General features: G+C 53.2%; 1 protein-coding gene across 1 annotated transcript in view; it reads right to left on the reverse strand.

The window, feature by feature from the left end:
- Window positions 1-2,041: 2,041 nt before the first annotated feature.
- GPD2 (glycerol-3-phosphate dehydrogenase 2) overlaps window positions 2,042-14,406 on the reverse strand; it is a 47,983-nt gene continuing 35,618 nt past the window's right edge. The window contains exons 8-16 of the mRNA XM_050976994.1: window positions 13,508-13,701; window positions 11,525-11,659; window positions 11,109-11,284; window positions 10,512-10,643; window positions 9,770-9,928; window positions 8,891-9,003; window positions 8,713-8,791; window positions 8,516-8,614; window positions 2,042-4,961 (exon numbers count right to left, since the gene is read on the reverse strand). Of these exons, the coding sequence (XP_050832951.1) occupies window positions 4,836-4,961; window positions 8,516-8,614; window positions 8,713-8,791; window positions 8,891-9,003; window positions 9,770-9,928; window positions 10,512-10,643; window positions 11,109-11,284; window positions 11,525-11,659; window positions 13,508-13,701 (1,213 nt within the window). The 3' untranslated portion in view covers window positions 2,042-4,835. The remainder of the gene's footprint in view (window positions 4,962-8,515; window positions 8,615-8,712; window positions 8,792-8,890; window positions 9,004-9,769; window positions 9,929-10,511; window positions 10,644-11,108; window positions 11,285-11,524; window positions 11,660-13,507; window positions 13,702-14,406) is intronic.

The following is a 14,406-nucleotide window of genomic DNA, read 5'->3' on the forward strand; positions in this document are numbered from 1 at the left end:
GAGCCCAGCCCTGCACACAGCTCACCTGGGCAGTGTGTGAGCCCAGCCCTGCACACAGCTCACCTGGGCAGTGTGGGGTGTGTGAGCCCAGTCCTGCACACAGCTCACCTGGGCAGTGTGGGGTGTGTGAGCCCAGCCCTGCACACAGCTCACCTGGGCAGTGTGAGCCCAGCCCTGCACACAGCTCACCTGGGCAGTGTGTGAGCCCAGCCCTGCACACAGCTCACCTGGGCAGTGTGTGAGCCCAGCCCTGCACACAGCTCACCTGGGCAGTGTGTGAGCCCAGCCCTGCACACAGCTCACCTGGGCAGTGTGTGAGCCCGGCCCTGCACACAGCTCACCTGGGCAGTGTGGGGTGTGTGAGCCCAGCCCTGCACACAGCTCACCTGGGCAGTGTGTGAGCCCAGCCCTGCACACAGCTCACCTGGGCAGTGTGTGAGCCCAGCCCTGAACACAGCTCACCTGGGCAGTGTGTGAGCCCAGCCTGCACACAGCTCACCTGGGCAGTGGGTGTGAGCCCAGCCCTGCACACAGCTCACCTGGGCAGTGTGTGAGCCCAGCCCTGCACACAGCTCACCTGGGCAGTGTGTGAGCCCAGCCCTGCACACAGCTCACCTGGGCAGTGTGGGGTGTGTGAGCCCAGCCCTGCACACAGCTCACCTGGGCAGTGTGGGGTGTGTGAGCCCAGCCCTGCACACAGCTCACCTGGGCAGTGTGTGAGCCCGGCCCTGCACACAGCTCACCTGGGCAGTGTGTGAGCCCAGCCCTGCACACAGCTCACCTGGGCAGTGTGTGAGCCCAGCCCTGCACACAGCTCACCTGGGCAGTGTGTGAGCCCAGCCCTGCACACAGCTCACCTGGGCAGTGTGTGAGCCCAGCCCTGCACACAGCTCACCTGGGCAGTGTGAGCCCAGCCCTGCACACAGCTCACCTGGGCAGTGTGGGGTGTGTGAGCCCAGCCCTGCACACAGCTCACCTGGGCCATGCAGGGGCAGCAGGACGGGCACTCCTGCCCTGAGGCAGAGCACGGCTTGTCGGAGCTGTGCCAGCAGCACGGCCCTGTCCCCACGGGTGGCCTTGTCCCCAACAGCTGCCATCAGCTCCCAGCTGACACGGGAACAGCCAGCTCGGCCCCGACACTGAGATATTAATGCTGCTTTGGTATTCCCCATCGTGTTTCTGACCAGGCTGCAGCAGCCACACAGGGGCAATACATCTGAATTTCTGACCATTCTGGGGAGATGCCATGGGAAGGACCGGCCCCAAACTCCTGTGCTTTCCAGCAGCAAAGCCAGGAGCTTGACACGAGGCAATTCTGGTGCTGCAAAATATTTGGGATAAAGCTGATCACAGCAAACATTCTTTGCCTTATCACTTACAGGCCGTGGATTAGGGGAAAATCCACAATCTCTGTGGTTCCCCTCCGGCCTGGTTCATTCCCACATGGAGGGAGCTGCTTGTACATCAGCACAGCTCCGTGGCAGCTGTGCCATATCCCTGCTACAAGCGTAAATTAACCCACGAAATAATCTGGAGATTATGAAGATTGAGCTCACACTGCTAAGGGCCTGCTGATTCCCTGGCTGGGAAAATGGATCTGCTCTGCTGGAACACTCGTGGCACGTGGCAGCCCAGGCTCACCTGACAGGGAACACGGGCTGGGAGATCTCTCCTGCCCACTGGTGCTGATCTGGGTCAGGATCAAACTCACCTGTGTGTGGGGGCTGCTCCTGGCTGGCAGCCAGAACCCAGGAGGAAAATGCATTTACCAGCCAAAGCCAGGTGGCTGCTGCCCTTCCAGCAGGGCAGTGCAGCACTGCTCACCTGTCACTGTCCCCTCCTGCAGAGCCGAGGGCTGCACTCACTCCTCACTTCCACTTCCCCACGGCAGAGCACTCAGTGCTGAGCTAAGAGGGGACAGCACGGGAAACCAGGTCCTGTTCCCCAAACCCACCCATCCCCACCTCCTCCTTCCCAGAGAAACTTCCCCAAGGTACTCCAAGGTACTTTTGCACCTGCCACAACAAACTGCCAGCGAAAGGAACTTTTTTAGCCACTTTTATTGATTCATGCTTTCAGTCCTTACTCAGTTAAAAACAAGGCACATTAAATACATCCTCTTATTGCTCAATAAACGCATGCGGCTCATTCCAGATATCAAAGGTAATAAATAATGGCAGGAAAACACCAAGACAGTTATAAAAATGACAACCCAGCTTCAAACACAGCATTGAACAGCCCAGGCTGCAACAGGAACCTGACAACAAACCGAAGTGCCACGTGGAAACCTGCAGTGTGTCGGTACACGTATTTATCCACACCCAGACACTGCAGGGATCCCCCCTCCCCACAGGTTATTTACAGTACAAAATACCACAGAAAACCCAGAAATCTTCCCTTCACACACACAATCCCACTCCTGCTTTTCCATCCCAGGAAGGAAAGCCAGTGCCATCTTACAGCTGTTCCACAGTGCATGCACATCAAAGAGCCCAGAGAGCAAAGCCAGCATTCCTGCGGGCACAACGAGGGGACACCAACACGGGAGAGTTTGCCAGGGACTGCTGGGGACACGTGCAGTTGTCCCTGTCACTGCAGGCCTGGTGTGCCGTGCAGGGGAGCAGGAGGTGACACAAGTGCCTGAGACAGAGCAGCCCATGTCCAGGGACACACAGCCAGGAGAACCCACAGCCACATTCCAGATGCAAGATTAACAAGAGAACAAAGAGCATACTTTGGGTACAACACAGAAATCCTGCTTTCCAGGTAAATTCAGGTTATTATTTTAACAATGCCAGTTAGAGAGGAGTGGAGAATTTCTCTTTAAACTGTACAAAAGCTGTTCAATAGTGAAAATACTTTTTCTTTACAAAAAACCTGTTCAACATTGGAAATATTTTTTTCTTCACGTGGCCTGGAAAAGGTCTCATGACTTTTACTTTATTTCCCCTCACACTTTTGTCAACAGCAGAATCCTGAACCCCCTTCCTCGGTGGCTGAGCCAGAATGCCTGTGTGTTACACATTCACCTCCCTCCTGCTGCAGGACGTGTGAGATCTGTTACTGTGCGTTTGGGACACAAACATTCCACCCTTCACCTGAACTTTCTGGAACACAGCTCAAAAGGAAAAGCCTGCAGGACCACAGGAACAAACCCTTTGTTCACTGAAACATCCTTGTGGTGCCAGAAGTGCCAACTCCCCCTTCCTCAGCCCCTGCTCGAAGCACAAAGCCAGAACCTGAACAACATCTACATCAAAAAACAAACTGAACATGCAAAAACCATCTGAACCGTTTTAGGAACTCGTTTCAGGTCAGTCTTACCCTCTTCTTTTGTATCTACTGTTTTTCAACATCCAAATGTTTCATGTTTTTATTTAAGGGCTCTGCTTCTGCAGCCAAAGAGAAGCATCTGCACTCACTGTGCTACATCCCACCAGCCCCAAGCATCTCCATTTGTGTCTGGAGCCATTTTCCCTGTTAAAATATCCAAGGAATCCTTGCTGTTCACTCCTGCCCTGTTGGGCATCCCTGATGGATGCTATTTTCCATCAGTGGACATGGTGATACCAGTTAAATACATCAGATTTTACTTCAGCAGAAATTCTGACCCCTGGGAAGTGAAGCTTGGTTTGAGGTGGAAATTGCTCTACTCAGGGAATCTGGCAGAAGCCAAATCCAGCAGAAAACCAGGTTTGCCTGCCTTGTTCTACCTCAGGCAGCAATCTCCCAGCTGATCTCAGCCCAGCCCAGCAGCAGGAGGACAACAGGCAGGTACAGCAGTGCTGGAAACAGCTCCAGTGAGGGCTCCATGCTTTGGTTTTTCATTTAGTCTGCTGAAAAACAGCCTTTTTTTTCCTAGAAAAGTTAGTAGGATGCAAAACACACACTTTGTTTTTTTCACCGTGTTTGAGCATTTTTAAATTAAACATTTAAGAATGTTGTGCTACCAAAACCTGCCCCATTCTACACAGCATCAGGGTTTGCCCCAAACTTGAAGCTCTTTTTAGCACAAAACACCTTTTGCCTTTATTTTACTGCACAAAGCACCACCTGCAGACAATGCCATTTATTAGAGGCAGTTTATTTGTGTTAACAGAGGAGAAGGGAAGCTGTGCCCAGCTTTCAGCTACATTATTACCTCGGGTGATTAATCCAGGTGTCTTGTTTTCCAGCTGCAATTTCTGAGGGACAAAGCGCTGGCACCACTGGAATAACAGGGCAAACCTACCACCCACAGCAGGCTCAGGACAGGTCTCCACCACCCCCACCCCAGAAATGCTGGGTTTGCTCCTTTGGAACGGTACCTCCATGCAGAACACAGCTTTCCCTCTCTGGCTCCTTGGTGAGGAGGCAGAAGCAGCTCAGAGATTTTGTGTTTGCAGAACTCAGCGCATTTAAGGGCAGGATTCACCCTGAGCACAGCCTGCTCTGAAGGTGAGGGTGCTGCCAAGGTGAAGGGCCGGGGCAGGATTCACTCTGAGGCAGGATTCACCCTGAGCACAGCCTGCTCTGAAGGTGAGGGTGCTGCCAAGGTGAAGGGCCAGGGCAGGATTCACTCTGAGGCAGGATTCACCCTGAGCACGGTGTGCTCTGAAGGTGAGGGTGCTGCCAAGGTGAACGGCCGGGGCAGGATTCACTCTGAGCAGCGCACAAAGGTGAAGGGCCGGGGCAGGAGGTGCTGAGTGTGCCCCCAAGCCCCTGCAGCTGCACTGCCGAGCTCCTGCCGGCACAGCCCAGCCTGGCACGTCCCGGGGCAGTAAGGAAGCCATGAAGGAGGAGGACAAACGCACGGAAGTGTTTCGGGAGAGCTGCCCCGGGCCCGCGGTGCCCGCTCAGAGCCCCCCTCCGCTGCGGTCCACGGGGATGGCCTGGCGGCGCCGCAGGTTCTCCTCGGCGCTCTTCATCAGCACGGCCAGCCTGCTGCCCGACACTCGGCCCTTCTGGATGGCACTCATCAGCTGGGGACAGGGCACAGCGTCACCGGGGCCGCCACCGCAGCCAACACACACACACACCGGCCCTCCCAAACTGCAAAGGCCAGCGGCGGCCCCGGAGCCTGGCCCAGGGCTACCAGAGACTGCCTGGGACAGGCCTGGGGGCAGAAGGAGGGCAAGGACCAAACAGGATCCACCTGGGAGCAGTGCAGACAGCCACCATCACTGGGGGCTTCTCCACGTGGGAAAGCCCAGCAGCTGCACAGGCTTTCCTTGTTTATTTGTAATAGCTGAAGGATGCAGCTCACGGAAGATTCAGGATTTTTTTGCATTTAGGAAGAAATTGTTCCCTATGAGGGTGGGCAGGCCCTGGCACAGGTGCCCAGAGAAGCTGTGGCTGCCCCTGGATCCCTGGAAGTGCCCCAGGCCAGGTTGGAACAACCTGATCTAGTGGAAGGAGTCCCTGGCCCTGGCTTGAAGATGAGCTTTAGGTCCCTCCCAACCCACATCATGCAGGGATTTCATGATTCCTGATCCATCACTGATCCCAGACCTGCCCTTTCCCACCCACATGCCTTTCTCTGGAGAGACACTGTACTTGACTCCCACAATTCTTTCAAATCCAAATTCCTTTATAGACTTTTAAAACTAATTTGCCTCTAAGTCCTGGAAGCTGGACTCTGCTCTCTCCCAGTGCAAGCACACTAGTGCTAAGATTTTAGTTAATTCTTTTTTATCCCATGGATAAAGCCAGCATTAGAGCTGAAATTACCTGCAGCCAGCTCTGCAGAGAGCGTTGGGGAAGCAATTGGCACTTGCCAAATGCAATTTCTGACTCCCAGTGGCTGCAGGAATCCCTCAGATTCCTTCCCCCATAGGAAAAGTTGTTCATTACACCTGCAGCTGGAGCTGTGCAAATGTGCTGTGGCCTTCCCCTGGCCTCCCTCCCAGTTCCAGAGGCACAGGGAGGAGGCCAGGCCTGTGCACAGACAGGGATCTCCCAGCAGCAGAGGCACTGCCTCCTGCCCAGTCGCCCTCCTGGGCCACCAGCCTGCCAGAGCCTGGGGCAATGTGCTTTAGAGGAATGGGATGGGATTTAAGGGCCCTTCCCACTCAGACCACTCTGGCATTCCTCGACTCCTCCTGATTGAACATGGGCTGGTTGCCTTTACGTCCCACCAGCAGTTCCAAGGCTCCCTGTCCCTCCTGGAGCACCACTGGCAGCAGCTGACCCTGCAGGAGCCCAGCCCTGCCCCAGGCAGCTCCTCTGCCCTGGGCTCTGTGCCAGCTGTGCCAGCTGTGCTGCCTGCTCGGGCAGCCCTGTTTGCCCCATCACTCCACGGGCTCTGAGCACCAGGGGCTGCCAGGGCCCCTCTCTGCCAGCCCTCTGAGGCCCAGGCCAGCCCTGCTCTGCTCCCACCTGCAGGCCAGCAGCCCCCAGGCACAACCTGCTCTATTTTCCAACACAAACCTCCACAAATATTTGCCCAGGGCTTGCACAAGTTCTGCGCTGAAACGCAATTACTTGAAAGTTTTCAGAAAGCAAACACTCAAGTATTGGGCACTGACTTAACAGATCCATTAAAAAATTAAACAAACATTTAATGTATTTTGCTCCTTCCATGGCAACCCCAGTTCATTTCAGTGGCACCTTGGTGCTTAGCACTGAGTGCTTCCCTGGAGCAGTGCAAGGCCCAGGAGAGGGCTCAGCCCTACAGTGCCACTGATGCCTCAGGTTTTGGCTTTTCTATTTTTCACATTCTGTGCTGCTTCAGAGTGCAGCTCTGAGCTTCACATCCAGCGCTGCTGAGCTCTGTGCCCAGAGCAGGGAGACAAAACAATTCCTGCTCCAGCTGGGCACCAAGGACAAATGAGCCAAATCTCAGCCCAGGAGCACAAACCCCGTGGGCTGGAGAGAGAAAAACAAGCAGGGTGGGAGTGCCTGGGCTAAAGCTGGGCTGGGACAATGAACTGCAAGGTGGGAATGGAGCAGAGCTGATCCCAGGGAGAGACCCCGTGCCCGGCCGGGCATTTTGGGGCCATTTTGGGTCATCTTGGGGGCAGCTCTGGCTGGGCTCTGGTGCTGCCCCAGGTGGATCCATGGAGGAGATCCTTGAATCAATCCCTGCTTTGTTCTGGGACTCTGCCCAGCCTCTGCTCCAGGGCAGCCTGAACAAGGCATCCCCATCACTGCTGCTCCACACCCAGGCTGCTCTGGGAGATGTGCAGGAGCCACAGAGTGACACAGATTTGCAGAAACAACCCTGAAATACTGCCTGGCCTTTGCATTGTATGGGATGATGTAGGGCTGGCAATCCCTGGTGAGCCTGGTCAGCCTAGCAAAACCACCCCAGGACGCCCCCAAACCCCACAGAACAATTACTGGTTGTTTCAGCTCCAACCAATGCACCCAACCCGAGCAAACTGCAGCTAGCTCAGCCCTGCAGAAAGGGCTGGGCTGCCCAGTGGAGGTACCAGGGTGTCCCTTTCCAGCAGCCAGAACCCAGTTGGGCTATTGTCTCCCATTTGAACAGATCAGCATAAACTCCCAAAGCCATTGGTTCTCCTTTCCCAAGGCTTGTTTGGTTTGGCTCTTCCCCTTCCCCCAAGTTCACTGCAGCCCCTCAGCTCAACTGCTGCATTTTAGGCAAATAAATACTCCCTTTTGCTAATGCTGGACACAACCTGTGAAAATTTTCTGCATTTAGATTCAACAATGCTGCTCTTATCCCCAGCTCATCTCCAGAGAGACAATTACCATTTCCTTTGCCTTGATCTTGTTTGTTTAACTTGACACAGTGAAGAAAGGGCTGACATTGACCAAAATCCCCAGCATTAATTTCTCTCCTGTTTGGCATTCATCATTGCCACCAGGCAGGGGAGACACGGCAGGCTCTGAAATACCACCCCAAAAAAGACTCCTCAAACACCAACCCAGCTGACAAACTGCATGTGCAAAGGGAGTACCCTTGGGTTTGCTTGAAAGCCCCCCAAAAAGCAGATGCATGTCATTTTTTTCAGAGAAACTGGGACAATTTAGGCAATCCAGGAATGAAAATGGGTTATAGGGCCTGGGATGGGCTCTAACTAATTCTTTATAATATTCAGTTTATTATTTAGTTATTTAGTTTATTATCATTATAGCTATATTACTATTTATCATTAGAAATATTTGGTTATTTAGTTGTTTATTATTCAGTTTCTTAGTTTACTCATTTTTATAACAACCCTTATCAGCTGTGGATAATGTCAGTGTGCACACCTGTGCCATGCACCTTCCAATGGACACCTGAATCACTTTAAATATATTTAAACAGCATTTCTGGGCTTAAAATGCCAAATTCAGGTCTGGACTGGGGCATGCTTTGTAAAATGGACCTGTTCTTTGAGTCTGAGCGGGGGAAAAAAAAAAAAAGTAATTCCAAGGTGCTTGAGGATGGCTCTGTGTGCCCGTTGTACCAACACCCCAGGTTACACTCCCCTGGTCTCCAACCCACCCTAAGCAAGGGGGGAAGCTCCCTAGCTGTGTCCCTGCTGCTCAGAAACCAGCCTTTCCTGGAAGCAAAGGAAGCACGTACCTGCAGGAACTCGTTGAGCTCCACCTGCCCGTTTTTGTTGAGATCCACCTCGTTGAGGATCTCGTGGAGGGTGTTCTCGTCTATCTGCATGCTGACACTCTGCGTGGAACGAGCACAGGAGAGGGGGCTCAGCAGCCTGGGCCTCAGCCACTGACACAGGCTGCTGCCAGAGGGAGGCAGGAGCAGGGCCAGCTCACCCTCAGCACACGCTGCACGTCCAGGATGGTGATGAAGCCCTTCTTGTCCTTGTCAAACATGTGGAACCGCTTCTTGTACCTGCGAGCGAGGGGCTGCACGTCAGGGCCCCATGGGCTGCAGGGACAGCAGCACGGGCTGCAGGGACAGCAGCACAGGCTGCCCTCCTGCCCCACTCACCTCTCAATGTCTGAAGGTGCCAGGCTGATCTCAGAGCTGTCTGTTAATTGATCTGTTTTCACTTTGTAGCCCATTTCATAGTACAGGAATGTTTTAGCGGTTTCAAGCTGTTCCTGCAAAGAAAACACAAAACCTGAGCAATAGCAAGTTCTTACACAAGTACTCATTTTTTATACTTTACTATTAGGTCTTCCACTTAACCAGTACTTTTCTAGGGTCCCAAAATAAGGCAGATGAGCTGAGAAGTATCAAAAAGTTAAACTTAGGCACTTTTTACTCTTGGGAAAATGTATCCATGCTAGTAAAAACTTCTAATTTCTGTGTAAATGCCTTCAGGTGCATCCACACCTTCAGTCACTCACAGTCTGTCTGCCCCTTTCAGGAAGAAATGGCCTTTTTAGGCTAGGCCTACAACTTGTCATTTCTCTCCCACTAGATATCTTATTGTGATGATGATTTAGTGTGATCTTTAGTGTGATGATTTGGACTCAGCTGTCCAAAATCAGAAAAAATCAGGGAGCTCAACACCAGGCAGGTTCTTTATGGTTACAGGAGCTTCCTGTGCTGAGGCAGATCTGTTGAAAAGTGTCAGTAAAGCAAAATAACTGACAGGAATAGGACAGCAATGCCAAGCCTGCTTTCATTTCTAAGGCTGGGGAGCAACAGAATGCAGATCTTCCCCTTCCCCTCCACCCCCTGGCCAATCCCAACCCATTTCACAGCCATTTGATAAAGTCTTTAGAATGAAATGCACCAAGTGACTCATTCTGCCGGGAATAAAACATCACTTGTAGCTCTCTATTCAACCAACTGGGATCCTTAACACGGAAACTCCTCAAGCAAAACAAGGCAGCTGGAGCTGAAAAGGGCCCTTTGTACCTTCTTCTTCTGCTCACACCAGTTGAGCTCCTTGGCCATGATGTCCACGATGCGGGGCAGGGCCTCCTCGGCAGCCTGCACGTTGAGGAAGGCCAGGCGGGTGCGGCGGGAGATGATGTCCACGGCAGTGCGCGCGTACTCCTTAACCCCGTACACCACCTGGGGACAAGGGACAGCAGGGCTGGCACCCAGAGCCCACACACGGCTGGGAGAGCCCCCTTTCCTTGGGACACCTTACAGAACCCACCTGGGGACAAGGGACAGCAGGGCTGGCACCCAGAGCCCACACACGGCTGGGAGAGCCCCCTTTCCTTGGGACACCTGACAGAACCCACCTGGGGACAAGGGACAGCAGGGCTGGCACCCAGAGCCCACACACGGCTGGGAGAGCCCCCTTTCCTTGGGACACCTTACAGAACCCACCTGGGGACAAGGGACAGCAGGGCTGGCACCCAGAGCCCACACACGGCTGGGAGAGCCCCCTTTCCTTGGGACACTTTACACAACCCACCTGGAATCCAGTGTTTGTAGATGAAGTACAAAATGGGCATCATATAAATATTTAATTGTGCATAAATGTATTAATATGTGTATATATCGATACACAAAGTGTGCTCAAGGTACAGACACAGAAAATATCTTGGCCTCCCCAAAGGAAAGGGCTCAAGGAGATGTTTCAGAGCCACCAACCTGCTTGTCTCAAGGACAGAATCACAGAAGGTGACATGGTTTTCCCACATACCTCAGCTTCGATGTAAGGAAATTCAGATACCAGACGTTTCCCAACAACAGGCCACCTCTTCCCTGTCACCTGGGCTATTTTGGCCACCTCAAAAGCCTTATCCCCGTAGGTGGTAGCCAGGTGCTGAGCCACCTGTGGAGAGGAAAACAAATCCAGTATGCTTTGAAAGCACATGAAAGAGACATTTTCCTTGACCATTCCCTCATCCCCGGTAACAAACAGGCTGCCATGGGTGTTGGAGAGTGACAGTGTGGGAGGAAGCTCTGTGCTGTGGGAGGCTGGATCAGCACTGCCCCGCTGAGTCTGTGCCACCAGGCCTGACAGCACAGCTCTCCTGCCACATGGTGATCACACTGCTGCACAGCTTGGGGGGCTCCAGGGACCACAGAACCCGCAAGTCAGAGAGTTCTTAGCAGGAAACAGTTAAGATTAGGAGCAAGGAAAAAGGGGAAGATGATGAACAATTACTAACTTTATTTCTGTTAGAACTGTCTCTGTCCCAGCTCTGATTGGGCTCACCAGACCTTTGCCCAAGTTATGCTGGTGCTTGATTTAGGAGAAGAGCAAAGCCCTCCAAGGCAGGAAGGCAGGACTCACCTCACTCTCCAGTCCATAGTCCTGGACCAGTCTGATGTAGAGCGTGGGGCTCCAGTCCTTGGCCCCCTCCAGCTGCAGCCCCATGGTTCTGCAGGAGCCTGCCTGCAGGCTGTGCTCGCGCACGGCTGCGTCGATGGTGTCCCGTGCCATGGCACGGTAGGTTGTCCACTTCCCACCTGGGGGAACAGTGCTCACCTCGTTATTTGGGGAAAGCAGCAGGAACACAAGCTGTTACATCCTACAGACATATCTATGTATTCCACAGAGCACATGACTGGTGACAGGCTTGCTCCAAGCCAGTCCCGCTGCCACGGACAGAGCAGTTTGGTTATAGGAGCAGAAGAATTCCCACAGAACAAGATTTTTTCATGCAATACCCTGGGGAAGCCCAGCAGTATTTAAGGAACCCCCAGTACCTGCAATGGTGATGAGGCCGCTGTCGCTGATGGTCACGACGTGGTTCCGGGACAGGGACTGGGTGTCCTTGGAGTCAGGGTTGGTCACCAGGGGCCGGATGCCACTCCAGGCTGCCAGCACATCTCCTCTTCTCACTGTGCAGAGCCACACTGAGGCACGGCCAGCCCGAGCCCAGGGGTGCCCAGTTCCCACTGGGCACTGCCAAGGGCCGCTCCACACCCTGCTTGGCCCCGAGCAACCCCCAGAGCCGGGGAGAGCCCCCAGAGCCAGGGGATAAGCTGAGCTATGGAATCCCAGAATCACTGATGTTGGAAAAGCCCTCCCAGTCCATTGAGTCCAACTGGTACTGATGCCCACCTTGTCACCAGCCCAGAGCCCTGAGTGCCACATCCAGGTGTTCCCTGGACAGCTCCAGTGATGGGGACTCCAAACCTGCCTGGGCAGCTGCAGCCTGACTCCCCCTTTCCATGAAAATTCTTCCCAATGAATCTGAACAGTTCTTACATTGTATTTTATAAACCAAAATAAAGTTTGTTACATGAGTGTAACTTCCTTTCAGATCTTCCAAGCTTTTCCTCTAGACTGAAGGTTATTATTCCAAGATTTCCTCTTGACAAGCCATCTTTATCCGCAGCCTTCACCCTAAGTGCAGTTACCAATTTGCTTTGTACTGAAGTCTTTGGAACATGTTTTTAATACAACTTTCAAATGACCGATAATTGAAAAATCACTAAAAGGGTGTAAAAAACATCCCCCAAAGAACACGGAATAGATTTCCGAAATCAATGTGCTCTGCCAGCGTGTTCAACCTGCCAAAATGAAGTGTTAATCACAGACACAAGACCCTGTATTAGGTTTATAAACTAATGAAACTACAGAAAGCAGCACGCGTGACGCTGTAATTAAGCAGCTGGAAAGTGTCCAAGCCTGTGGAAGTTGATAACCCTGGCACTAGCTCTGGCAGCAGAGGCAGGGCTGTCGAGGGGTGATACGGGCAGTGCCGTTGTTATTTCAGCTCCAGCCATCTATAAACAGTAACTGCACAGGAAAACCTGCACAGGAAAACCTGCCCAGGCCCAGCTGGGCTGAGCCAGAGGGATTGAACACTTCCGAACATGCTGCTGGAAAATACGCGGGAAACCAGGGAACGGCCTGGCTTGGGACAGACCGTACAGCCCATCCCATCCCACCCTGCCATGGGCGGGCACACCTTCCACTGTCCCAGGCTGCTCCCATGCCCTGTCCAGCCTGGCCTTGGGCACTGCCAGGGATCCAGGGGCAGCCACAGCTGCTCTGGGCACCCTGTGCCAGGGCCTCCCCACCCTCACGGGGAGAATTTCTTCCAAATATCCCATCTAATCTCTTCCTATTCACATTCCCATCTCCTTCCCTGGTCTCCTGCACTTCCAACACCAACTGCTGCTCCAGACACCGAACAGGAGCTTCCCTGGACACTTCCAGAACTTCATACAAGATGCAGACAACAATTCTCCACTTCAGGAAACAAGGAATCGATCATTTCCCATCTCCAGACAGCAGGTTTTCCTAAACCTAAGTATGTTACAATGTTCCTGCCTGAGTGCTTTTCAGACTTATTTTATTGCTGCTGCAGAAACACAGCAGTACAGAATAATTTAAATAAACCAAACCCTCAGTCTGGAGGGAAGATGGCTGCCCAGGGCAGTGGTGGAGTCATCCTCCCCGGAGATGCCCAAAAAACAAGTGGATGTGGCACCTGGGGAGATGTGTTAGTGGTGGAGCTGGCTGGTGATGGACTGGAGCAGCAGCACTGCACAGCTCATGCTGACACCTCAGCCCACCAGCTTCAGACAGGCAGATACCAAGAGCCACAGCTTCAGGCAGCAGCACATTGTCCCCCAGGCTGGAAGGCCCCCCCAGGCTGGAATGGCCTCCCCAGGCTGGAAGCCCCCCCAGGCTGGAAGCCCCCCCAGCCCTTCCCAGCAAGGGCTCCCCGGGGTTACCTTCCACGGCCGGGCCCAGGTAGTTGCGCACTTCGCTCAGGATGAAGTTGACGTCCTCCTCGGTGGGGATGGGGTGGGCAGTGACATCTGTGGGGCTGTCCGTGGTCCCTGCAATCGTCATCTTCTCCCAGGGCAGGAAGAAGATCACTCTGCCATCGCTGGTGTCCGGGTCCAGCAGCCCCATGTTGTCAGGGCTGGAAGACAGGAGGGGCCTGGCTCAGACCAGAACAGGGGGTGGCAGCTGGGGACTGTCCCTGCACCCCCAGTGCCCAGGCAAGGACTGGGACACAGCATCTGTTCCCAGGAAAAGGGGTTAATAAATCAACAAATAATGGATTTCACGTGTGGCCAAGACACAGCTTTAAACAGATGTCCCAGCAGCTTAGTGAAACAAGGCCTGTGGTTGTTTTTATGCCATAAAATCACAGTGATTCCTCCAATCTGCCTCCACAATAAAGGTGGAGCAGGAGGGGTGAGGGGTGGTGACTGAGAGGAAAAGGAGAACAAAGAGAAATGTAGACATTTAAGGAATATCCTTGCAGTGACACTAAGCCTGAGTTTGTCACCACCTGCCATTTGAGCAGGAAGGAACACCCACAGACTCCCGAGGGGTTTGGACCAAGGAACGTGCTCTGAGTGCTCCCAGCTCTGTTCCTGAATGGGGAACTGTGCTTTCAGGGGAAAAAGGCAAAAGAGACACTCAGTGGATGCTGCTACTCAGGCATTTTTCATTACTTCTGCCAGTGCTACAACAGAATGATTCAGTAGGAGGATGAAAAACCGTAGTGCTTTGGATAGATTTCAATTCATGCATCAGGTTTTTCTGGTGTAATGTAAGAAAGATATCCACAGGTACAAACCCACTGCCTTCTCATGGCTTATTAAAAGCTCTGCTTGGA

This window comes from Serinus canaria, chromosome 7 (assembly GCF_022539315.1).
Source record: "Serinus canaria isolate serCan28SL12 chromosome 7, serCan2020, whole genome shotgun sequence".
Classification (NCBI taxonomy): domain Eukaryota; kingdom Metazoa; phylum Chordata; class Aves; order Passeriformes; family Fringillidae; genus Serinus; species Serinus canaria.